This window comes from Pteropus alecto, unplaced genomic scaffold (assembly GCF_000325575.1).
Source record: "Pteropus alecto unplaced genomic scaffold, ASM32557v1 scaffold190, whole genome shotgun sequence".
Lineage (NCBI taxonomy): Eukaryota > Metazoa > Chordata > Mammalia > Chiroptera > Pteropodidae > Pteropus > Pteropus alecto.
The window spans coordinates 4,979,540-5,005,454 of NW_006430462.1; the positions used below are offsets into that span (position 1 = coordinate 4,979,540).

The 25,915-nt window shown below is 50.2% G+C and overlaps 1 protein-coding gene across 7 annotated transcripts; it reads right to left on the reverse strand.

The window, feature by feature from the left end:
* Positions 1–7,383: 7,383 nt before the first annotated feature.
* On the reverse strand, positions 7,384–25,909 carry PATZ1 (POZ/BTB and AT hook containing zinc finger 1). 7 transcript variants are annotated; one of them, XM_015591068.2, is made up of 5 exons: positions 24,270–25,909; positions 22,829–22,892; positions 16,322–16,493; positions 10,357–10,429; positions 7,384–8,896 (listed from the first exon to the last, which is right to left on the reverse strand). In XM_015591068.2, exons 1-5 carry the CDS (start codon positions 25,538–25,540, stop codon positions 8,863–8,865), a joined length of 1,614 nt encoding a protein of 537 aa, XP_015446554.1. In that variant the 5' UTR covers positions 25,541–25,909; the 3' UTR covers positions 7,384–8,862. The 7 variants fall into 7 exon arrangements, with proteins under 7 accessions (XP_015446554.1, XP_015446543.1, XP_006904997.1 ...); XM_015591057.2 differs by having other exon boundaries at positions 7,384–8,893; positions 10,357–10,494; XM_006904935.3 differs by having other exon boundaries at positions 10,357–10,494.
* Positions 25,910–25,915: the final 6 nt, after the last annotated feature.

Sequence of the window (25,915 nt, forward strand, 5' to 3'; positions counted from 1 at the left end):
ATTATGTGGGGATCAGATTTATATTGAGAATAGAGATGGGCTGCTTCTCCCCTTAAGACAGAACAGTCTGGAGTCAAACATAGTCTCCATGCAGACAGTGGCTACAGTTTTATTTTGACCCCCTGTGAAAGTTGAAGCAAGGAGGGTGGTGAAAGTAGATGAGAGTGTCCCCAGAGTTCATGGTCCTATGTTGTATACGTGACCCCGCCTCCCAGCTCTTGAGACCAGTAACAACTTTGTGAATCCTTGGGTGGATGTTTTGCTGGGGCCTCCTCCTTCCACCTTCTGTAAATACTATAAATTCCCCACCTACCCAACCCCTAGATCACATTTCTGGTTGTCCACACGTATTTGTCTTTTCTATAACACAACTTCCCAGAAAATGGGCTGTGGCAGAATGAATCTGGCTAGAGTCCAGCCGCCTATAGGCATTAGGAAATATGGTTGGACACTAAAGGCAGATCCCCTCCTCTTCTCTCAAACCTCAAACCCCAAGTATAGGGTATTTCCACTTAAAGTTGAACATGGAAAACAGGCTTGTGTTCCCCTTCAGGACACAGAGGTAAGCATGTGACTTTCCCCAGTACACGGAAGGGGACCCACAGAGAGGCTTTTCAAATGTAAGTTAGTTCAACTTACTTTTGGCTCCAAACCCTCCAATGGCTTTCCATCTTACTCAAAGTGAGCCTGTGTCCTGAAGGAGAACACAAGCCTGTTTTCCATGTTCCAGAAGAATCCCAGGGCATGAAAATTATCATTGGACTTAGGCAGGTGTAATTATGAAATGGTCATTATAAAGAAGTGTTTGGAAGGAATTCGTTTCTGTATTGTATGCTAAGGATGTAGCAGTGGGTGAAGTCCTGCATTCCAACAGGGGAAGGCAGATCATAAATAAATATATAATATATACTAAAAAGGAAGAAAAACAGGGAAAAGGGATAGGGCAGGAGTGCATTGTTTTAGGTTTGGTGGTCAGGGAAAACAACTCTGTCGAGGTGAGGGAGCAAGCCCTGTGACAATCTGGAGAAAGAGTATTCCAGGCAGAGGGACTAGAAAGTGCAAAGGCCCTGAGGCAGGAGAATGCTTGGCTTTTGAAAGAAAAAGGGAAGAGACCAGTGTGGCTGGAGCTGAAGGAGGGAGGGAGAAAGTAGTAGGAGTAAGGACAGAGAGGGAATGGGGGGCCATATCATATGGGGCCTTGTCCACTTTGGCAAGGGCGTTCGGCTCACTTTGAGTAAGATGGAAAGCCATTGGAGGGTTTGGAGCCAAAAGTAACTTGAACTAACTTACATTTGAAAAGCCTCACTGTGGCTGCAGTGTGGAGACTGATTACAGGGAGGCAAAGACGGAGAAGGGAGACCAGTTGGCGAATGGTTGCCGAAGAGAGGCGATGTGGCTTGGATGAGGTAGATACAGTTTAAACGTACAGCCAGCAGGGTCTGCTGATGGATCGAATGTTGGGTATGAGAGAAGGAGAGGGCCAAGGCTTATGCCTGCGTCACGGAAAGAAGGGAGTTGCCCCTTCCAAGATGGGGAAGATTGGGAGAAGAGCAGATCTAAGGGAAAATTCACCAGTTCTCTTTAAAGCTATTAAGTGAAATACTTATTTGATCTGCAAGTGGAGGTTTCCACATCAAATAATAGTAGACATTTCAAATAATATGCTCCTCAAAAGAATAATAGCCAATAATATTTACATAGTGTTTTATAGTTGACAGTGTTCCTGCATGTTATTTTACTCTGTTCTTACATTACCCACATAAGGAAGTTCATTTTCTTTTCATTTTAAAGATAAGGAAGCTGAGATTTGGAAAAGTTTGAACAAAAAAGCCATTTTTTAGATGCTGCCACACAGAGGAAGACAAAAGCCAGTTAGTCTTGAAGAGCAGCAGCCAACCAACAGAGAGAAGGCCGCTTTCCCAAGGCTGTCAGGTTGGAAGACTTATGCCTCCCCAGCCCTCTTCCCAGCCCTGTTGCAGAGAGGAACCGTGGGGAAGCGGTGGAGGATGCACCATGTTCCCCCACCCGCCACTCAAACCGCCACCGCTGGGGCCAAGTCTAGCTTCCCTGGGAAGAAGTAGGGCAAGAGCTTTGAACAGAAGCTTGAGAAGGACATTTTAAAATGAATATTTTTATTTGTGTAAACATTTAAAATGAATCTTAAATATCAGAAGGAGACTATTCTGATTCCTAAAAGTAGATGAGAATCTATGGCATCCAATATTAAGCAGTGAGAAAAGGAGATTTGACACGGTATCGCTGAGGGCAGCTGTTGAACAAGATCAAAAAATCTTCATGTGTATAGAGGTGGAGACGCCCCAATAAATCAGTTGCGACTGCATTTCCTTCCAGTCTTTTTTCCATGCATCTTTTTTAATATTGCTCAGATCTTACCACCTGGGCAATTTTGATTTTTCATAACCTGCTGTTTTCTCATAACCACTTTTAATATAAACATTTCCCCCAATGGTATTAAACATTTTTTTGTAATCGTCATTTTCAAATGGCTGTATATTAACCATCTTTGTGCATTAAGCTTTTTAGGATTACTTTGTTAGATAGCTCTCTATAAGTAGAATTATTGGTTTAAGGGATATGAGCATTTTTAGACTCTTGATAAATTCTAACAAATTATATTCGGAAAAAGTTCTGCCATCAGTATAGTAAAGTAGAGTGAGCCTTGGAACTAAGACCATCTGACTCTAAACCTCGGGCTTTTAATTCTGTCCTAGATTTATGATCTTCGGTTTTCTTATTGTGAGATGGAGACGACTTACCCGTTGTGATCGTGAGAATCAGGACTGTGTGCTCAATAAACGGGGGTAGTTATTATTACAGTGAGTGTTATAATGAGAGATTTGTTATTTAAAATGCTGGCTGCAGAATTCCTCCAAGGAAATTGTGCGTTCTCCCAAACTGGCCCCCACACTTGATCAGTCACCGAAACTGATCCTCTGCAATCTAGCCCGACCAGCTCTTCTTCACAATCTGATTGCCAACTTTTTCCACCAGCTCTTACAGTCTGAAGTGGCCCTTCTCCCTTAGTGACATGAAGGGATTTGTCACTTTGATCATCAGTTGGTATTTGGATTTCAAAGGCAAGTTTATCCACGTCCTTCTTTCTCTGAGCTCCCCTGCTGCCCCCACACCTGGCCCTATATGTCCAAGTCCTAAGCATGCTCCAGAGTCCTACTCTAATGCCACCCCTTTCTCAGACCTGGCCAGCACCTCATCATTCTCCACATCATCAGAGCGTTTATCTCTCCTCACCTCTCATGTCATGTTCTCTCTTATGGTATAGACATTTGTTCATGTGTATGACTCATGTCCTTACTACTCTGTATGCATAAGTTCCTTGAGAGCAGGAATTAAGTCTTTCTTAGTGCACAGAAGCCATTCAGAATATCCGTTGAATGAATTAGTGGCTGCTAAGTGTCCAACACTAATTCAGGTATTGTGAATACAGAGATGAATTACCTTTGCATAAACCCCATTTGCAAAGAAACCATATGGGGAGATAGATCTATAAAAAGATGATGCAAAAGTAGAAATATGTGCAGAGCAGAGATGGCACAGAGGAAGACACAGTTATGGCGCCCTGGGCTCCATAGTCAGACAGTTTAGGATCCGAGTCTCGGCTCTACCACTTCACAGCTCTATGACATTGGAAGTGACTTGACCTCAGTGAGAATAAAATAGTACCGACCCCATAGGATTGATGATGTACGTAAGGCCCCTGGCATGGCACGTGCCACCTAGTAGTGACATAATAAATGAAAACTGTCTCTGTTCTGGGGGGCAGGGGAAGTATGCAGACAGGGGTAATTTGAGCTGAGCTTTGAATAAGAATTCCTCAGGTAGCCAAGAGGTCAGGACTTTACAGGCAGACGAAAGGACAGGAATAAGCAAACAGCTTATTATTATCCAAAGAAAAGCTTTAAAAAAATTAAACACAGCCCCTGCCACTCATGGAGTTTGCGCTCCTTAACATGGACACCAAAGCATTAAGCAGGCGTAGATTTTGACTCGGAAATAAAAATCAAATGAGACTGCCCTTCAAGGAGGGAGGAAGGTGTCAATAATCACGGAGTTTTCTTTTCATTGCTACCGTAGGCTTTGACCTCAGCCTGGTATGGCCTGGCCACGAAGCAGGGCAGCAGATTTAGGGAGGGCAGCAGTCTTCCCCTGAAGCAAAAATAAGTATTTTCCTGTGGTGCCCATACACAGCAATTCAAAGAAGCTTTATTCAGAGGCACCTACCTCCACACTGCTTTGTCCTCAAAGGAAATTTGTTTTGTTAGGATGGATTAGTCTCTTAGATAAATATTTGGCATTTCCTTTCGCAGTAGTTTAGTAAGAGATGCAGATCCAGACATTAATTATTCTGCCCTCCTCCTCCTCCTCCTCCTCCCCCCCTGCCCCCCACTGAGAAATGCTTCCCAGGATGTAAGAGGCACCCTCCACTCTTGGAGAGGTCCAGAAGAGGGTCAGGCAGGTGGCTGTGGGACGTGTGTGTGTGTGTGTGTGTGTGTGTGTAAGGACTAGAATTCTGGAGGGCCTGCTGCCAGCTGCTGGGCATGATTATGTAAACTGGAGGGACCACCAGCCTACTTCCTCCAAAGGGCCAGGAGAGGGTTGCAAGATTTGTGATAACTTTAGGATAAGTTTTAGGTAACTTTAAGGTACTCGCAGACCATTGTCACTCAGCGTTGAGAGATGGTATAACTGTGAGATTTCTGCCTGCAAGGGGCATTCTCAAAAGAACTGTGAAATTCTGAATTCACTGCCAAAACAGGCAGCTCTTGCTTTATCCCTGGTGCCTCCAAGTACAAGCCTTTCAGGAAAGCCAGAAAACAGAGGGACATAAGCGGCCAGAAAGAACCCGAGCGATAGTAACAGGATTCAGTCACTGGCCTCATTCACCACTTCCTCCAATCCTTCCTTCTGCCAGCCTCCTGCCTACCTTCTTCCCTGTCTTTCCTCCTCTGCCCCTACCCTCTAAAAGAGACATGAATGAAAACAAAATGACCGGAAAACCGGGTAGGTGAACTGGGCAGGCAGTTCTGGTTCTGAGCCCATTGAGTCCTTCGTGTGTGCTCCGGAAATCCTTAGAATGACCTTGGTTGGGGTACTCTTGGCATTGCACTCTGCGTGGATCAATAGATTGATTGGCAGACCAAGAAATCACAACCTCTGGGTGTCAGATCAATTTAACTCACGTGAACCATGAGTCTGGTTGGCTGGGACCTGAGTCTGAGTGACCTCCAAGATCTGAAACCAGGGAAGGCCTGGAGAAGCAGGAAGAGAAACTGGTCTTGTGCAGCGGTCAGCAACCTGTGGCCTGGGTGCCAAACCCAGCCCACCATCTGTTTTTGTATAGCCTGTGAGCTAAGAATTACATTTTTAAATGGTTGGAAAAATCAAAAGAATATTTTCTAACGTAAAAATTACATGAAATTTGAATTTCAGTATCCATCAATGAAGTTTTGTGGGAACATAGCCCTTCCCATCCATTTATGTACTGTCTATGCCTGGTTGCTCTTGTACAACGGCAGAGCTGAGTAGCTGTGACAGAGACCATATGGTTCACAAAGCTGAGAATGTCTATCCTCTGGCTCTTTACATAAAAAGTCCATTTATCCCTGCTCTTGGTAATTACTGTAGTCTAGTGGAGGAGGTAAACTAAAAGGGAGCTTTCTGAGTGTTTCCTAATGTACTTCACAGTTATCAGCCCACGTAATCCTTACAGCAGCCATGTGAATAAGAACTGTTATCTTCGTGTTCCGGAGACGTACCTGCCAGAGGTCACCCAGCTAGAAAGTGGTGGCCCTGGGGTCTACCCCCAGTACTGTCTCAGGAGACTGCCATGAGAAAACTGAGGTTCGGAGATTTGCCCAGGGTTGGCAGTGACCAGATGGTGGAGCTGGACAGCCAAAGCACAGGCCCTTTACCCTTGACCGTGGCAAGAGAAGTCATTCTGCCTTTGCACGCCCATGTTCTGCACAGCTTTTCTCCCCATGACCTGAAGTCTGTGCCACATGGAGATTTGGAGGTTAGAGGTGCTGGGGGCAGGCAGAGACACCTCCACCTGCTGCTCAGGCCTCCAGGTGAGTAGTGGTTTGGAAGAAACGACAGCCTGCTTGCTTTGTGGTTCCCCTCCTGCCACGTGACAGATACTGTTTCCCAACTATTGTCCCTACCTGTCCATGGACACAACCAGTGGTTTCAGGTGGGGAGTAGGGCTGAGAATGTCTCAAATCCTTTGTTCAAGGCCAGGTTCTTTGTTTTAATGCCCAGTGGGTATGAACAGCTGGCAGATTTTGTAGTGTTCTACAAGATCACATGTCCACAGGACCTCAGCATTCTAGGGTAGCTTCTTTCTCTGATACACCAAACAGCCCAAGCCTCCATCCCACATGCTCCACAGAGCCCAGCAACTTACTCAAGATTTTGTGTCAGGGGTTTAGAGGTTTTTAAAAAAATCCAGTTCAGTCTTTGTCTTTAAACCAGAACGATGTATTAATGTAGGTCTAAATCATTTTGTGCTTTGTTTGCTCCTCCTGGTATATGTTTATTTTTTTCTCCTTTATCACTTTTTTCTACTTGTTTGTGGAGGTTAAATGCTGCTTCTGTTAGTTTAGGGGTTTCCCTCTTCTCTTATCTGGCTGCTGTAAGTCTGCCAGTCCCCTCTTAACTAATTCTTGCTCCCAGTAATTCTCCACTGCATTCACTTCTTGCCTCTTGTTTACTGTTCTCTTTTCCCTTTCTTCTCATGCATTCACCACGAAGGCTACAACAACCTTTTACTTACCCCATAGGTTAACATGGGGTTGGGGTGATTGAAGTTGCTGAATTTCTTAAAGCCTATTGGCCGTGAAGATTTTCAACCTACCCATGTCCCTCCTTAGGTCCTAGCTGGTTCCCTCTAAGTGCAGGTCTTCTCTCCCAGTGTCCTCCCCCGACCTCTCACCTTCCTAGGCTACCCTACCCACCCTCTCGCTGTCACTATTCCTGGAAAAAACATTGCCTAGTTTTTCTCCTTGGACTTCTTGTTACATTTGCTTACTTGTTAATTGTCTCTCTCTCATTAAGCTTCACGAGGTGCCACTGTTCACCCCTGTATCTCTCCAGGGTCTGAGGCTGGGCCTAGCACACGGCAGTGAAGACAACAAGGAGTGAATATCTGTTGAATGAATGGGTGAATGCTGGCAGCTGAGTCCTCAGTGAGAACATCCACCTGTCAATCTCAGAGGCACTGGTGCAATGAAGAAGAAGATAGGTCTCCTGGGATCCCATCCCCACACCAGGTGCACGGGCATAGACTGCCCATCTTATGGGTCCCAAAGACCCCTGTGGCTGAAAAACCAAACTCAGGGGAGCAGGTAGAGTAACGTACTAACGTTTTTAATACAGTCTGATCAGATCAATTCACATCACGAGGTCAACCTGGGCTTGCTCACATGTGATACAACCGAGGTGCACAATGTCCCCACCTGCCAACTCTCCTGCCTTCCTGGCTCCCAACAGCACTGAAACCCCCTACCTCCCTGACCAGACTGGCATTTTAAAAATTTTGCATAAAACTATTTCTTCCATAGACTTCAAACAATCAACTAGCCAAGTTAATTATGGTACATCTAAACAAAGTTTAATACTAACCCTAACTTGTGACTGCGGTTTACAAAGAGCTCTGTATCACCTGGGATAGCTTTCAGTAGCAATTCACTACAACTGGTCCTAAAAAATAATAACAATAATAATAATAATTAGAGAATTAAAACCCAACAGCAAGTTGAATGGTTAAAATCACGTAAGAACTGGAATTGGGGGTGGGAGTGTCCTCAATAGCTAAGCTCATCCTAGTAGCAAAATGCTAGCCTCCAAGCAGGGCTCGGAAAGGTCTGAGGCCCTCCAGGTCAGGGGTCAAGCTCAGGGGGCTCTCGGAGGACACTCACCCCATGGTCCACGGAATGCTGTAGGCTTCCAGCTTCCTTAAAAACAGTTGGGCATCAGTGTTGTGTAAGTGGGTGGGAACCCTACTGTGGTTTCTTTTGAGGGATATAAGAAGGGGGAATGAAGGATCAGAGAAGTAGGAGAGGATCAAAATCACTGAGGTCCCAGAATGCCACCAGGTGTAGGTTTGGGATGGGGTCACTAAGAATTGAGCACCAGAAATTCCAGCTTCTGCCCATTAAAGAAACTGAGACTGGTGTTGCCTTGGAGGCCTATGTAGTGTTTCCTGCCCTTGTCCCATACCAGGTCTCGTAGATATTTCTGCAGAGTATCAGATGACAATCTATTTCTAAAGACCATTGGGGGAATGGGTGGTGGAGAGGAATGGGATGATAAGGTTGGGGGGAAGTTAAAAACGAATAAAAATCTCTCAGCTACAGAACCCAAAGACATCACTTTCCTCCGCATTCACAGCATTTCTCAGCAGTCCCCAGATGGCCATTTGTGGGGATACAGCATCTGCCTCACTTCCCCTCAGGCCCCATGGGCTGCTGGTCAACCTCAGGATCTACTAAAGATGATGCAAACGCCGACTGAACAATCTGAAACCCAAATGACTCAAGGAGAGACATGTTCTGCTGGGGAGAGAAAGGTGAGCCAAGGGCAGGGCCTAGGTCTCCCAGGGGGCCCCCGAGAGCCCGGACATGCACCTTCTGGATGTGTTTGTTCAAGTAGGACTTGGAGCGGAAGAAGCTCCCGCATTCAGGGCAGGGGTATTTCTTCTCCCCGTCAGACTCCATTTTGTTTTTGGGGACGGCCATGTCACAGGAGAAGGAGCCATTGGTGCTCTGCTTCTCTGGCGTCTTCAGGTCACTGGCGTCTGAGAGGTCGCCGTAGGAGTCGGAGCTCTCAATCGGATCCTGATGTGAGCATTTCTGGCCTTCTAGGAAAAAATAAAACACAGAAGAGAGATGAGGCCAGGCTTTGGAGGTGACCCTTCCTGGAGGGGTCATGAGGGGCCAGCTCACAGGCCTGTGGAGGGCAGCTGATGGCCAGCCACTGTCCTGACAGAACCCACAGAGGTTCAGCTGGTCAGTCTGGGAGCTTGGCGTGCCTACGGGGGTGAGACAGCAGGGCCCTGGGGCTGCCAGCCTCCCCTGCCGCGGACTCTTCATGCAGGTGCACATGTATCGCTCACCACCATCTCAGCCTGCTTCAAGGAAAGGGGCACAGAGGGGGGACCTCACTGCTTCTGTCCAGAACAACTAAAAGGCCCCCAACTCCCAGGTGCTCTCTTGGGTGCCTCTGAAGGTCAAACAGCTGTTCTGATGATGCCGAGCAGGTATGTCAATGGCCTCACCTCTGCACCAGACTAGCTGCGCCCTAGCAAGGCAGAACCAGACCCACAGAGTCCTCGACCTGGCAGACCCCACTGATGGCTGAGATAGAAGCGAGCCCTTTTCCCAATGCTGCCAACACAAGCCCTGCCTGACCACCTTCCTTCTGCCAAAACCCTTCCAGGGCCGAATGGCCAAAGCACAGAGATTAAAAGCAACTTTGAATAACTCAGTCAGTTGGCTGTCCCCACACAGGGCTCAGGACAATCTGGACCTGGAGACAACCCTCACTGTTCTGCCTTGCCCGGCCCACACTGGAGTCCTTCACCAATCAGTAGCTTCCTGCCTGGTTTCAGAGAGCCATGCCAGGAAGGGAGGTCTGTGATGGGAGCGTGGAGCATGCCATCTCTGCCATCCACCAAGCCCCTGGCATCATCCCCAAGGCAACGACAACTTGAAATACCAAAGAACAACCTGAATCAAGTGAAGGTGGGGCTTAGGGAGCTCTATTCAAACCTTCTCCGAGTCAGAGGCAGTCAGGTAGCTCATGTATCGCCATGCATCTCACAAACGCAGCCAGAGGCCCTCTGGAAAGGGCCGCACAGCAACCAGTCACCCCTATCAAGAGGGAAGCCAGCCCTTGGCTCCCCCTGCCCTGCAGGGTCAAAGAAGAAAGCATTCAGCCACAGTTCCACACCACCCTTAAAGGGCCACAGGCAACAGACAAGCCCAAAGTGACTCATCATGCAGGGCTCCTCTTCCTGCCCTGGGCCTGGGACATCCCTACAGGGCTACAGACTGTGGGGGCCTGGCCAGGAGCAAGGGTGGAGGGCTGGGGACGAGGAGGCGGGGGCTGGATCACAGCAGTGCCCTAAAGCCTCACTCACTGCCCTGGAGTGAGATACCTACTGTGACTTTTGTCCTGGAGGCCACTGCCACTCAGATCTCTGAGCCTCCTCCAGGCGGCCAGTAAGACGGCAGCCTTCCCGCCTCCCCACGCCCGGCCCAGCGTCCCCACAACACAGTCTGCGCAGAGAAGCAAAGTGCAGAGCAAGGGGTCGCTTGCCTTTGTTGCCATAGGTCCTGGCGCAGTGGAACGCTGCTCCCCCATTCGGTATGGGCTCCTGGTGCCTGGAGACCTGGGGAAGGGGAACACCGTGGTGGGTTTTAACATGGACCTTTAAGTAGGAGGCAGAGGAGAAACCTAAACAAGACAAAAGGAGATGAGATCCCGCGGCCAGCACAGAGATACCTCTCTGCTTCCCCCAAGCCTCTCTTCTGGCCGCTCTGGCTAGCATTCCCAGGTCAGCTGCACCTAGAAGGGACCCCCTTCTTGGCTCAAAATTGGCTGCAGCCACGGGAGCCACCTGGCTCACAACAGAGGGTGGCACTGTCTTCGAATCAGCTTCTCTTCGGAGTGCACTCTGCAAGGCTGTGGTGGAGGACCCAGGCCGGCTGCCTGGACGGATGGTCTGAGATCCTGCTCTTGCCTGGGCCAGAGGCCAAATGCCTCGAGGCTTGCTTGGTGCCTCAGTAACAAGTGATTTGAGTGGAGGTCTCACAGCCCAAGGTCAGCGGCAGGGACCGGGGCTAGAAATGTAGTCAGAAAAATATATGGGGCTCCAGGGCAGCCACGGGAGGCCAGCTAACACACATAAAGGTAAACTGCACAACAAACCAGATGGAGGCGAGATGAAGTCCCAAAGGAATGCCTCCAGGAGTTCCCATTCTACTAGAACATGTCCTATTTTGCTAACTTTCTCACCTTCAGAAGTACTGGAATTGGTAACTGTTTAGACCTTTTGAAGAGCAGTGAAAATAGAAGTTATGTTAAAGGGGCGCAGTCACGTCTTATTCGTAGTGGTCTTTCTGGTTCAGTTTTGGAGCATCCATCAGGAAGAAACAAGGATAATCTTAAGGAAGAAACGGATAATCTTTGTCTTTATTTTAGGGAAGGGGCAGTCCGGCCATCTTGGAGCTGCTCCGGCCCAACCCAGATGCTCTGGTCAGTTTGAGCCGTGCGATATCTCAGGCTGGGAAGAGTAGATCTTGGGCCAACTTCCACACCAGCCACAAGTCTGAAGATATGGAACCAGGTGGGCCGGCCAAAGGATTTTTGACTTGGATTTCGCGGGAAGGAGCTGTGTCATCGAACCCCATCATGGTCAAGTGTCAGAAAGAGGTTTCCGCAGGAACCAAAGTTTTGTTTTAGCATAAGGCCCACTTGGAGCTTCAGTGCCCTGATGACGTCCCTTTAATTCACTCCAGATCTGGATGACACATTCTCAGTTTCTTCCATTCCCTTTTTAAAACTACAGTTACAGGACAGCAGTGGGATACACTACTAACAGGTCAGAGGCTGGAGAGTACTGTGTAACGTCTGCACAAGACTTGTTTTAAAGTCTGAATTGGCATGGCCTTTGGAATGCTGCGGAATTATAATAAATGTTCACTTTCAGCAAGTGACAATGGTGTGCCAGGGCCCAGTGCATTGCATGCATTATTCTGTAGTAGTCCCCTAATCACCCTATGAGCTGGGAATTATTATACCTATTTTATAGATGGAAAAATAAGAGGCTTGGTGAGGCTAAGTAACCTGCAGTCACATGTACAGCTACTAAACGGCAGAGCCTAGACTCCAACCCCAGGATCATGGGCCACCAGGTAGTCCTCAACCACTGGGCAGACTCTTTAATGGTTCCTGTGTCTTGGCCCTGGCCCTAGAGACATTCCTTGGACTTTTGCATTAGGTTTCGTTATCTCCATTTACACTCATGTATTTCTCTTCTATTTGAATGGAAGCTGCCGGTAGACAGGCTATCTGTGGGAAGCTTACTTAACAAACATTCCCCTGATAGTAGCACTTGGTGGTTCTGGAGGAAATGGGGGACTCAGTGAATTTTCCTTACTTTCCTAAAACAGCTTCTTCGTAGCCCTGCTTGGACCAGATGCTGGTGTCTTTCCCTGCCTGGTAGAGTGAGTTGTACTGTGACTGAGTGGTCTGCCTGGGGCCAGTCACCAGGGACAGACTGGCTTAAGAGGGTTCCATATGAACATTCTTAAGAGGGAGGCTGTAATCAGGAATGAGTAGATGAGGCTAATTTGGGAAAGGGTATCTTAGCCCTGCTCGTTGTTGTGGCCCCAACAATCAGCATATCAGGACCTTCAGATGATATGATGATGCCACTTTAGAAAGGAATTTTCTTCTTTGTTTTTTAATCCCTTGTGGGGCCTCTGAAGTGCTATGGTGTATACTCTGGCAGGTCCACTGCATTCAGAGGGGATGAGAAGAGAAGGGAAGGTGCACCAGGAATTATTATATTTACTCCTTGAGAAAAGAGCTATACCAGGGGAATATAGCAGATGCTCAATGAAAGCTTGCTGCTTTTTCCTGAAAAACAGTCTGAGAAACACATGGCTGGGTCTTCTTGACTTTACCCAGCTGCAGACTGTACTATCTATAGCAAAACCGCATGGCTGGGTGGTAGGAGTGGATCCACAGCTGCTACTTAAAGCCTAGAATTTAAACACAGAGCAACTTGGCAGCCAAACGTTGGGATAAAACAAACTGAGTTTCTAAAAAGAACACATCTTTAAAGTCAGAAATATTTAGTCGGAATTCCGAACTCACCTTCCCATTCACCACTGATTAATTAACCAAGAACCAAAGAGGCGGCTTGACCCAGATGCCAGAATGGAGACACCGAGCATACATGTGACTCCACTGGAGCCAGCAAGTCATCCTCCCTCTCACTCCAGAGCGAAGAATTTATCGCCAAAAGGCTAACTGCTCCACCATTGCGTTTTCTTGTCTGTTATGCTGCATTTCACACTCCAGAAGCAAATCCTCCTTTCCCAAGTTCCACATCCATGCAGGGGTCAGAGACTGCTCTCTCCTTGTCCAAACCTTGGTGGGGCCATGCTCAAGTGAGCGGTGCTAGAAGGGGGCACTAAGTCAGTTGTGTCAGCTCAGTCCAGGGGAATGGCGGGCTATCTAGGCCCATGACTGGCACTGGTAACAACTTGTACGGCCACCTCTGACTGGGAAGAAGACTTCCTCTACCTTTTAAGCAATGATGTTTCAGACCAGATATTGTCTCTGTCGAAGGCAGAGTCCCAATAAGCTATCCTTATTCTTCATACCAGGACGTATGTAGATATACGAAGATCCTACTACAGAAATTTTAAAAGAAAGGAAGAAAATCATGGTGCACATGTATCTCCCAGGTCCTTCTCTCCTCACTGATCAACTTAACTGATTTCCTTAAATTTTAAATGAGGGATGGTTTCTATAGCCATCATACTCCTTCCACTGCAAATTATCTTCCTCTACAGAAAGTATAACCTACATCCTGATATGTCTCCAGGACAAGGACAAAGTCATCTGTCTCAAGTGTGGGGCTACAGCAGCCAGACAGCCTCCCATCCTTCCCATTCTTCATAGGCAAGAGTAGTTTGTGTGGCAAAGACTGAAAAAAGGCAGATCTATATGTGGAAGAGTTGATTGCTTAAGAATTGTTGGGATTAACAGATTTCAGAGGGTACTTGGAAATTCACCTGATCCAACCTCAACCATCTGGACCAGCTGGCTGACATCAGCCTTTGCTCAAACCCTTGTAGAGATAAGAATATTCATTTATTGGTGCAGCTCCATTCACAGCCTTGGTGGCAGACAGGGCAAAGGATGACCCAGAGCTCTCTGCATTCAGATTCCAGTGTCTCAATGTCTTTGGTATCCTTTTCCTCTTCCTGGAAAAACTGCCTTCCTCTTTTCTTTCTTTCTTTCTTTTTTTTTTTTCAGGAGGAGTCTCTTCCTATTTCTGCCCAAGAAATGAGTCCGGAGGTAGAATCCTGCTCCTTCTTTTCTGATAAAAACTGAAATCGTTTTCTTTTCCTTCTGAGTATCCAACGTAGGTTAGACCAGAGCCCTCTTTTATCTTCTTGGAAGAATGGGGCTTCCCACTCTGATTCTGGAACTCAGAGCTGTTTAGCCTCTGATCCAGACCTAGTGTTGGCTTTTCTGAGAAAAGGTAGCCTCTGCTTTTATCGTTCTTGTGCCCCCATCCCAGTCATGTAGCATGTGGCAGCTGCCCAAGTCCTCTTTACCAGCCTACGAAAAACAAATCCTGACGTACAATAGTTGTTGGCTTTGCCACATCAGCTGTCTCGTAACTGGGTCGATTTTCCCTGCTGTTCCCTGCTGCTCTCAGCTCTTCTTTCCTCCTGAGCTGGGCCCCCAGGGGCTGTGCCCCTAAGTCTTCCACCAGTTCTTGCTCCACTCCACAATGTGGGCTAGGCTTTCTGAGTTTCCTTATTAGCATCCTTCTTTATTCTCATTGGTTCCCACTTCTGGTCTCTGACCCCAGTTCTCAGGCTAAAACTTCAACCTTGAAAACTTGACGAAACTCCTGAGGATGGCATGTTGCAGCAGGTTTAGAGTCATTTGGGGATGCTGTCAGGAAGCCAGGTTAGGATGACGCAGGACAAACTTTCTAGAGCTGGGGCAGCCACGGTCAAAACAGCCACAGCCTGATAACTCCCTGTATGCACAGCCCCACTGGGCTCACTACCTGGGGGAAGCTCCTGCCAGAAAGGGCTCTACTGACATGTCAGAAAATAGGACAGACACTTAAGCAGCTTTTATTACCACCTCCCCACTTTCACAGCAAGATTCCTGATGGTATAAACAGCGACATCCAGCGGCCTTCAAGGCAAACTCCAGGCGTGCAGTCCCAGGGAGAGACCCAGCTTCAGAGCACCAAGAATACTCAGCTACTCAGCCATCTCCCTCCACCAGCGGCCTCAGGGCACATGGAGATAGCATAGGCACCCAAAGATTCCAACCAAGGACTGCAGGGATGCTGTGCCTCGTCCAAACCAGAGTGTCAGTGAGCCATGTCTTTCCTAATACTGTTACAAAGTGTAAGGACGGGGCCTCCTCAATGTGCAGCACCTTGCGGGGTTCAGGTAACTTTCATCTACCCTGTCTGTCGGGATCCTCACAACAACCCTGTGAGGTGGGCAAGGGGGGTGTTCTTAACCCTATTTAAGAGAGGAAGAAACTGAAGTTTAGACAGGGGAAGGGAGAGCTCAAGGTCGCATAGTAAGGTGCGGTGGGAGGGGCTGGGATTTAAACCCTAGGTTCCCTGACTCCTGGTTCAGTACTCAATTCACTAAGCCACACTCAAGACTTTCAGAAACATTGGGACAAGAGCATCCCAGGAAATAGAACTTTCCAGCAATATCCACACCTGGCCAAAGCAAGCGCACCGTGCATAAGCATCCTCACACCCACCACAGAGAGCTACCCCGACCTCCTTCGGCACAGACACGGCGCAAGCCTCCTCCACTGACACTGTGCTTGCAAAACACAAACCTCAGCCTTTCCAACAGCCAACAGGCCCTGGCAGAAGCTCAGGGACAGGACAGGCCTACTTTATCCAACACAACACCAGGGCCAGAGTCAGAGCCCACCTAGGCCAACCTCAACCGCAAGCACGCTACCCTCTCAGAATACTTTCCACTTTCCTGGTTTTGGGCTCTTTTCTGATCATTTGTGCTAGAAAGTTTCCACCCCTATCCATCTCCAGATTCAACCTCTTTCCTTGCTGCTGAATTTCACACACCAGTGAATCAGCAAGCAAAATCTCTCAAGCAGGACCCCTTCTTTTCCACCTCTTGGGGCCTAATAACTTTCCCAGTATCAATATCGATCGTTCAGTGGTATCTACAAATGCATCCATGCTGCCACCTGAGCAGCAGATGGGTTATGAGCCCAAGCCTGGGAACAACACTCTCTCCTCTGTTCCCACTTGCTGATCTCCTAGGCACTCCCATTCCAAGTACCCCAAGTTTCTTGGAAAGGAAGGGGTGGCAAGCAGCTAGCTGAGTGATAAAGGAGTTTATCATTCAGGGAAGGGAGGGCCAGCCGTGCAAAGAACGGACTCTGAGGCAGGGTGGTCGAGACACCCCCTGGCTTCCCACAAGCTCAGGCCCATCCTCTGGAAGTGAGGAAACAGCAGGGAGATTACCTCGGTTACAGATACTGCAGAAGTTGCTGGGCCCCTCGCTGTGCTTCTTCAGGTGGTCTGCCATGTACGCTGCTCTCAAGTACTTCCCGCACACCTGGCAGGGCACCTTGTCTTCATGACAGGCCAGGTGGGAGCGCAGACGGTCTCGGGTGGCGAAAGAAGCATTGCAGGTCTGAGGGCAGAAAGGAAAACAGGATGAGGTGAAAGGTGGTATTCCACACCTTACTCCCCATCAAGCACACAATGAAGCGAAACCATTTCTGGCCGACACGTTTGATTCCCTGTACAAACAGAGCTTTAGAATGTGACCCAGGCTTTCTCCCCAGAATGTCAAGTAACTGCTTTTATTTCCCACAACGGCTCCTCATGGAACACCTGCACTGGAATTATTGATTGCAAATGGCTGTAACGTGCCCAGAACATGGCACACTAAGTACTATGCTCCCTACGAAATGAGGATTGGGCGTTTGTTCATTTGTAAACTTTAAGAATTGACTTCAGTTGCATCAACTAGGAATTTACAGAAGAGTTACTAGCATATAAACAGACCAGTCTTCCTGTTCTCCATTCTGGGTTTCCCCTAGTTGCTTTATACAAAGAATTCAATGTATTCACTTTATTCAAAAGTGACGTTAGTCTTGGCCACAGGAAAATGGAAAGGCAGGACAAAGCACAGAGATGATTCTTCATGATAGTCTTGTGAGTTTGTATTGCAAAAGCAGCCCATAAAATGATAGTGTCAATTCGGCTAACATGATATGCTTGCTTCGGCAGCACATATACTAAAATTCTGCTAACGTGAGAATTAGCAGAGAGAACGAAGGTCAGAGGCTTTGGGAGCATTTGCGAAATGTTAAGTTGGGGAAGTGCTGATAATAACGAGGTAATACTACCCTGAATTGATTGAGGACTCATTCTGTGCCAGGCAGTCCATCCTTACAGCAGTCCTCCGAGGCAGGCCGTGTTATCACCCTCCAAGAGAGTGTGGCCATAGAAAGCTGTGCTGTGAGCACCAACTCATAGCCAGGTCTCAGGGGCAGATGATTCAGGCCCTTAAGGTCAGCACCAGCACCCTGCAAGGGCAGCCCTATGCCCTGGGCATCTGCTGTACCTGATGGACCCGACTCAGTCTCGATCCCAGATCTTCCCTCAACATCCCTTCCTCAGCTGGGGCTTGCACAGGCACCTCAGCCTTGGAGGTCATGAAATGTCAGGAAAGCCCTCAGGAAGAGTTCAATCCGGTGACTTGCAAGCTATTTTGGTTCTCTGAAGGTTTTTCACGGGTTTTAGTCAAGTTTGATTCATTTCTCTAAGTGTGTGTTTACCGACTATTTTAGAACTGCAAGAGAAAGCAACATTCACTTTGCGTGTGTTACAGATCAGAGGAGAGGTTAACCCACTGGAGACCCACTAGAATGGAGCTGCTCCTGCTGTGTCTGTTTAAGAGAAGGTCCTGAGGTCCTGAGACCTTGAAATAAGTGTCTGAACGTCACCATGTACATTTGTCTGTCTCCTTACTGTACAATCAAAAGCAAGAAACAAACACATGTGACACTGTGGAGGCAGAAGACGCCACTGTCGCTACCCAATCCCAAATATCTGTGTCCATCAGGACAGGCCTTGCTGTTCTCAGTTATTATCTTTTAAGTAAATGTTACAAATTTGAATAGAACAATTTATACACTAATGAAACACTGCTTTTATCTGTTTTATATATTGAGTTTATTCGTTTGACAAATGAGGAAGCTAAGTTTAGAAAGTGATTTGCCCAAAGCACATGACTCAGCTACTAACGAAAGCAGCTGTCTAAATACCCTGCCACTGTTTAGCCTCCGATCCAGACCTAGTGTTGGCCAGTACCCTCCCAATCCTCCTGTCTACCCTGGGGTTCCTATAGTCCTTGATTTACAGCTGGGCAGATGGAGGCCCTGAGAGGATATGGGACAGCTGGCCTGTGAGCCAGCCTGAGTCTGTGCTCTTACCACCTCTAGACTCGGTAGAGATCGTTTCTGGTTGAGTGAAAGGTGCTTGATACTTTTGAACACAGTGTACTTGGTAGCCAGGATTTCCCTGACAGGGAGAGGTAATCAGACTGTGCAGGGAAACTCACGTACTTAGGTGACTCAGAAAGCATCATGGGTGCTTGGTCTCATGGCCGCAGGTGGACCCCACCTAGTCTGGGACCTCATGACCCAATTATAGGATACAGTGTGGGGAAAACGCTGAATCTTCCACCTATAACCCACTGACCTAACCAGAGCAAGGGCTGCCATAAGTACCCTCAGGAGGGGGATGCACCTGCTGCTCTATCCACCATCAAGAGCCGGTTTTTCCAGCCCGTGAGCTGAGGACCACCCCTCCAATGATGAAGGGCAGTGTGGTCTACACCTCAGAACTCACAGGAACCAAACATAGACCAGGTGTGAGAAAATGTGGCTGAAAGCACACATTCAAGACTCCACCTTCTGCAGTCCCTGGGAGAGGGCACTACTTGAGGGATATGAAAGAGATGCTTTGTTTCTCTTGCCAACCTTCTTTTGGGATCTGTCCTTTAAAGAACTGCCTGTCATACTTTGCTACCTAAAAATAATGGACAGCCATATCTCAATTATCCACAAATGGATTATCCATTTGGGGGATTAGCTAAGCAAAATTAAAATTCCAGACCAGGTTGACTTCCCCCACCCCATCCTCCACTGATTATCTCTCAAGGAATGAAAGTTAACTTTGGCCTGAGCAAACATAATTAAGAATGTAAATCTGCTGCTGGTAAAAAAAAAAAAAAAAAAAAAACAACAACCCACAAACACAACAAAACTTTCACTGTGTTACAAAAGCCAAGCTGAAGTGACTGTTGGCTTCTCTGTGCCAGAACTGACTCTTTGTAGCTGAGTCCCCACGGTTTTCTGGGGGAATTGTGAAAATGCAAGAGTCTGAGTTTAGACCTGCCAGAAGTTCAGACAACACAGGACCAAAAAAGCCTGGGCGCATGACCCTGGAGAGAAGGGACATAGAAGAGTGGCTGAAGAAGAGACAGATCTCGAAGTAGGGGACATCTAGAACCTCCATGCTGGGGCCACTCAACAGAAAGTCACTTCCTGTCTGGGAGACAGGGAGAAGACAGAGGGACCCTCGAGGGGACAAGAGTAAGCCAACAGTAGCATGATCGGATTGCCAATGGTGCTCGGAATGGATGCCCTGCCCATGGTCCTGCTATCGTTAGGCAGGTGCCAACCCAGCCGCCCTGAGCTCAGGTCATCTCTGGCCATCAGCATGCAACACTGAGCCCCAGTCATGCTCCCTTCCCTCCCCTTCCACTTTCTCCCCATCCCAGAGTTCCTAAAGCTTTTGTTCCCAAGGGCTAAGCCACTCAGGAATGGGGCCCAGATGGTACCAGGGACACTAGTGCACACCCGACCTTTGGTGGCTTTTGAAATCTGGCAGCCTCAGCAGGTGTCCTAAGCAGGCTTTTCCACAGCCTTGGAAAAATCTAAAGGCAATGCATGGAGGTCCAATGCCATGGGCCTTGCTGGCCTCCTTCTTCTTCTTGAGGGTGTCAGCTCTATTCATTCCTTCTCTAATGAGCTATCCTCTAGCCCAAGCCACCCCAACTAGCTCCTGAGAAGTAGGGCCTGTGGAAGCAATAGGAGAGGTCTCAGCTGCTCTAGCCTCTCAGCTTCAGGCTGAGTTCCACATGGGAGAAATGTCCCAGCCCACTGCACTCATAGATCCAGCAGTACCCGGGCCATCCAGGCCAGTTAAGGACACTCAGGACAAGCCCCGAGGAGACTTGTGTATCACTGCTAAGCCTGAGGCTTCATGCCTCGACATTTGGATGGCCATTTCACTCAAGCTGCGGCACCAATCTTGGTAACTGGCCTCTATTGTTCTTTGTGGCATCAAGGGCCAAGAGGTACAGCCCATGCCCAGCTTTGCCAGAGGCCCAAGTAAATAAATCCTAGGGGGCCATCTCTTCACCTCGGAGGTTTTTACACACCATGCAAATCAGATGCCCCTGTTGGTTAACCAAGCCCAGGCACACCTGACTGGCCAGCCCAGCATATGAGAGCCAGCATGTCTTTACCTGCTGGGTCATCATTAGAGGAGTTCTGGCTATAGGGCTGGAGGCAGGGCCAACAGACCTGTGAGAGTGCGTGTTGGAGGGGCAGAGCAGGAGTAGGCTCATATACTGAGGGACAATGATGTCAGTGTTATGACACAGACCAAGGACAAAACACACAAAGCCTGAAATGTTAGAATGAAAACTTTTATCATCACTCCTGTTATCCCCGCGGAGCCTGCGGGGGCTAAAGGGCACACCACCGGGATCCAAGGGGGGTCTACATCTGCTTTATCAGCCCCCAAAGCCATAACTGGGGTGACCCAATATAAAGCTACTGGTTAGCCTAGTTCCTGAGCAGACCTGCTAATAAACCTCAAAAACACAAAAGTCTAATTCACTAGTCAGAAATGAAAACAGGACCTGTCTGAATGGGAAGGGAAGAGGGCAGCGTGGGCTGACCCAGTTGGAGCTGTACCAGAGTCTCCTGTGGAAGGGCATTCACTCCCATGGTGGAGGGAGGGCTGGCCAGGCCCCATTCTAGAAACCCCATGCCTTAGGGGAAGTGATGCCAGGGGAAGGGAAGCATAGAAGCCAGTGGCTTAGTTCTCAGGAAAGCACCAACCTCCAAAATCACCCAGGCTAGGATAGACACCCAGGGGTACCATCTGGTAAAGGGAGGGTAAAAAAGGCAAGAGAGCCCAGAAAGAAACCTGGAGGCTGCGAGGGAACCCTAAATGGAGCTTCTTGCTATCACCATCTTGGGTCCTTGAGCTGGGAAAGACTCCTAGTCACCCAGGGAGAAGCTGGACGTCGTGGGTGGAAACCACTCTGCTGGCCTCTCCCAAAAGCAAGGGTCTCCGAACAACCGCCACTCCCATTCCCTCCACAGAAAACCCTCTTAGGGAGGCCAGACTAGCCTACAGGCCACTGGGGAAAGGCCCGGCTGCCCTCTGGGGCGGTCCAGCCCTGCCTGAGATATCCTGGTGGGGCTGGGCAGAAGAGAGCGTTGCTGGAGTGTGCTGGGCCCAGGTTTTCAAGGGCTGGGAATGATTTTTTTAGAGAAAGGGAAAAGGCGGTGTCAGGAACCGAATGGGACGACCTCCACAAAGCAGGCTGGGCAAAGTCCCATGATGGCAGGTCGCTAGGAAGAGATTCCAGGGGCGGTAGGCCGCTGCTGCTCCCAACCCACACCTGGAAAAAGGGCAGAGAGTGCAGGTTACCCCCCCAGGCCACCGGGCATGCCCCCACTGCCCTCTGGGCTCCTCCTACTCTGCTGGGCTGCTCAGCACACTACCTGGGAGAGTCAGAATGTGCTCTGTGATGAGAGAATCAAAGACAGAGAGAGAGAAGGCAGCAAGGCACAGATGGATCTCAGCAGGCCCACCCCTGGGTCATCATCCTCTGGGGAGGCCACCTAGCCTGGTATATGTGAACACCATCCACACCTAGCCCCTGGGGGCTCCTTGCCCTACCTATAACGTGTCCATCTCTCCCTACAGGTTTCCCTGAACCCTCCCTCCTTGCCACCACCAAGATAAAGAGAAGCAATTACCCTACCAGAGATTGTAGTAAGCATCCCACAACACCGGCTCCCCCTCATGTGGCAGGAGCTTGGCACAGGAGAGGGGAGGTGACCAAGGAGAAGAGAAAGGCGTTGTTTTCCATCCACACAGGCATGCTTAGTGGCCAGGAGAGGAAACTCAGTTTTCTGGGTGCTGCCGGGCCCCCAGATGCTGTTCAAGCAGAGAAACCAAGGGGGCGAATCTTGCCTAGCCGTCCCTACCTACTGCTACACAAAGAACTCACAGGAGAGGAAATCGCCTTGTTCTCCAGGCATCAGCCCTGGCTATTTGCACACATGGCTCAGGAGGGTTAAACAGGTGCCAGTGTTCAGGGATGAGACCACCCGCTCCCTTCTCCCCCTCCACCCCCTGCTGCCTTGTCCCCTAACTTTAGGGAACCCAGAAGGAACTCCAACTTGGGTCAGGCTGCCTGGCAGGCAAGGGGAAGAACTGCTGGCTGGAACACTAGGAACCTTTTACAAACCCTTCCCTCCCCACAATGTCCCCTGCAAACTGCTGAGAACCAGAAGCCAGGCCCAGTGGGGTGCCAGTGCCCCCCAGGACAACACTTGTGCAACGTGGCCCACCATCCAAGGAACTGGCTAACACCAGGAGAGGAAAGCCAAGCAACAGAGCGAAGATGGAGACAGGGTGGGAACCAGGACCCAGCAACCAGGAAGGTGGGACATCACGGTTGGGGGGAACAGGGCCAGGGGGAAGAACAAAGGAGAAGAGCAGACGGAGGGTGGAGGGACAGAGGGGGAGGTGTGCAAAGCGGTGGTCAGTCAGCCGGCCCAGCACACACATCAGCTGGCTCATGGCCGGGCTGCGAGAACAGCAGCATTCTCTTTCAGCCCATCTCTGCCCTGGCCCAACCCCTACCTGACACTTGTGAGGTCGCTCAGAAGTGTGCACCTGCTTGATATGTCCGTTCAAGTGATCGGGCCTAGAAAAGAGAGAACCAAGACAGACTTTAATATAAAACCTCAAAAAATGAGCCACACACTTGGCCAGAGCCCCCAACCTCACCTGCACACACACTGCTAGAGAGGATTCCCTCTCCCTCACCCCAGCATGACAAAGACACAGTCACCACCCAGCTGTGGTCCCACAGGCCCAGGCCTCTCTGCCCTGGTTTTCTCTAGAAGGGAAGGGAAGTGGGCGTTTGTCTCTGACCTTGCCTACCCACCTCCCCCCATTAGAAACTCAGTGATTTCTAGGACCTAAGGAGGTAGCTTTAGAAGGAGACAGGGCGGCCTTGCTGAGGCCTTTCCAGGAAGGGGTATGTGTGATTCATTGTCCAGACTAAAGCCCCTCAGAAACTCAGTATTCCCCTCCCCCTCTTGCCTCTCCCGCCGCGGCGGCCAGTGAATGCCACCCGGATGGAATTCAGTCCCCTGAGGCCAAGGGATGGAGCCTTAAGTCCCCAGCTGGGCTGGTAAGCCAGATGCCCGCCAGAGCAGGTGGGCAGGGGCTGCCTGACCGGTAAGACGGGTTCCTGGCTGGGGCCCCTCTGAGGGAGTTCTCCAACCCTAGGTTCCACACACAAGGTCCTCAGTATCCAGGCAAGTTAAAACCAGCCTTTTATTCTGGACATTCTCTTAAGAAACAAAAAAACCCTCTGCTCCCAGACAAGTTCTCAGTTCCCTATCAGGCTCACTAAAAAGTGAATCTAAAAAGATACCCTGTCTCCCTTCCTCTCTGTCCTGAGAACATAAAGGAAACCTGGTGGGTTCAGTTAGGCTCTGCAGCCACCAGGTCAGGGCTGAGCAAATATTTTGGTGTCAGGAAGTCTCTGGGTGCTGAGGACTGTGCCCCAAGATCCTAGGGGGCTGTGAGGGGCAAAGCTGGAGTCCACTGATCCATGATTGCCAGTGCTCTGTGCTGGGGGATTTGGTGCCACAGAAGTGTAAGGAGTCCCAGATGCACTTGTTTCTGTTTCAGTCCCTCCCTCGGCAGCCATTCAAGCAGGGAGAGTCGCTGGAAGAGTCCAGCCTCCCGCCCCCAGAGGGGGCCCCACGCTTGGTGCCGGAAACACAAAGGGAGCCCAGGGAGAAGAATGGTGAGGCCCAGTGGCTGTGGCCTGAGGAATCCAGCTCCTTCCTACCAAGCCCCAAGGAAGAGAGACACTAGGGCACGCCTAGTGCCAGAGAACTTTCCTGAGAGAAGAGAAGGCAGCTTCGTGGCCATACCATCTCAAAACCTGAGATGGCCCTTTAAGATCAAGTGACCTCCACAAGTCCCACACCCCCAGATCTTTGCAAGGAACTGTCCCATGAGCCAGGAACAGGACAGGTCATGGCAGAGGGGCACCATTCCTCACCTGGAGAAGCCTTTCCCACAGCTCTGGCAGATGTAAGGTTTGCCCACGGACCCATCATGGGACCGCACATGGTAGGACATGCGATCTTTTCTCTTGAACCTCAGCCCACACACAGGGCAGGAATAGGGCTTCTCCCCCGAGTGGGAAAGCTTGTGCCGATTGAGATGGTACACATCACGGAAGATCTTGCCGCAGATCTCACATGCCACCTGCTTCCTGGTCCGGCTTCTCTTTCGGGGGCCATCAGGGTCCTCAGAGATGGGTAGCCCATTCTCACCCAGCCTGGGAGGAGGAAGGTCAATGTATCCCAGCTGGAGGCTGGTGACACCATGCTGGGCCTCGTGTTGCCGGAGCCGATTGGCATCAGTGAACACCTTCCCACACAGGCCACATGGAAGGATGCCTGCCTCTCTTAGGCCCCCTGGGGACCCGAACATTGAGTCCAGCAGGTTAGCCTTCCTTGGTCGGCCACGGCCTCGCTTGCCAGTCAGGGGAGGAGCACTGGATGCCACATTGGGGAATGGGGAAGTCAGCAGTTGGGGTGACAGGGGTCCAGCCACCATGGGCAAGCGGTCCACCCCAGGTAACACAGGCAGGGAAGCTTGGCTGGCAATGGCTGCACCAGCCGCCCGAGCTGCCTCCTCCTCGGGCTGCATGCTGCCTGCAATGCCATTGCTGTTGGCTGCCAAGGCTGCCCCGTTGGTCATGTCCAAAGGGAAACCCAAGTCCGAGGTCCCAGGGGGACGAAAGAGCATGATGTCAGCCCGGGCAGGGGGGACCAAAATCTGCACATTGGATTGTTTGATGACTTCCTGGCAGATCTCGATGACCGACCTCATCCGCAGGAACTTGGCCGCCGTCATGAGCTCGGGGAAACTCTCTAGGCGAACCACGATGCGAGAAGTGTAGGCGAAGTCCAGGATGTCGCCGAAAACCTTAGAGCTGATGGTATGCATCTCCAGCTCCCGGCTGCCCCCAGCCCCGCCGCCCGGGGCCGCCGTTGCGCCCCCCACGTCAGCAGGACCACCGTCCGCAGCTCCGCCGTCGCCCAACTGGGCGCTGAACACCGACTCAAAGTACTCGCTGCAGGCGGCCAGCACGGCGCGGTGCGCTGGGAAGCTCTCGTCGCCCACCCGCAAGAGCACGTCGCAGAAGCGCCCGCCGTTTTTGCGCTGCTGGTTCAGGTTGTGCAGCATCTCCGTGCTGTGCCTGCTCACCTGATAGGTGTAGCAGCCCGACGGACCGCAGGAAGCGTCGTTCACCCGCTCCATGGCCGCCGCCCCCTCCCCACAAACCGGGCCGCGGAACTTGCCCGCCCCCCCCTTCCCTTAGGCAGCGACAGAGGGGCGCAGCGGATGTCTACACTCCCCACACGTGCCGGCCCCGGGCTCTTTAGTCTCGCAGGTGCGCCCAGCGCACACGCCCCCTGCCCGGATCGGACTGTCTAGACTGCAGGGCGCACTACCCCCCGCATAGCGGCCCCTACCGCTGCTGAATCGTGCGCTCCTCTCTCCTCTCCGCCCGCCCGCCTCCCCTAGTCCGTCTACCTCCAGGGGGTATCAGAGCAAAGAGGTGCGCCCCTCCCGCAAACGCGCCTGCCACCTCCCCTCCCGCCCGACAGGCGGCGCCGGCGCGCAGCCAACTGA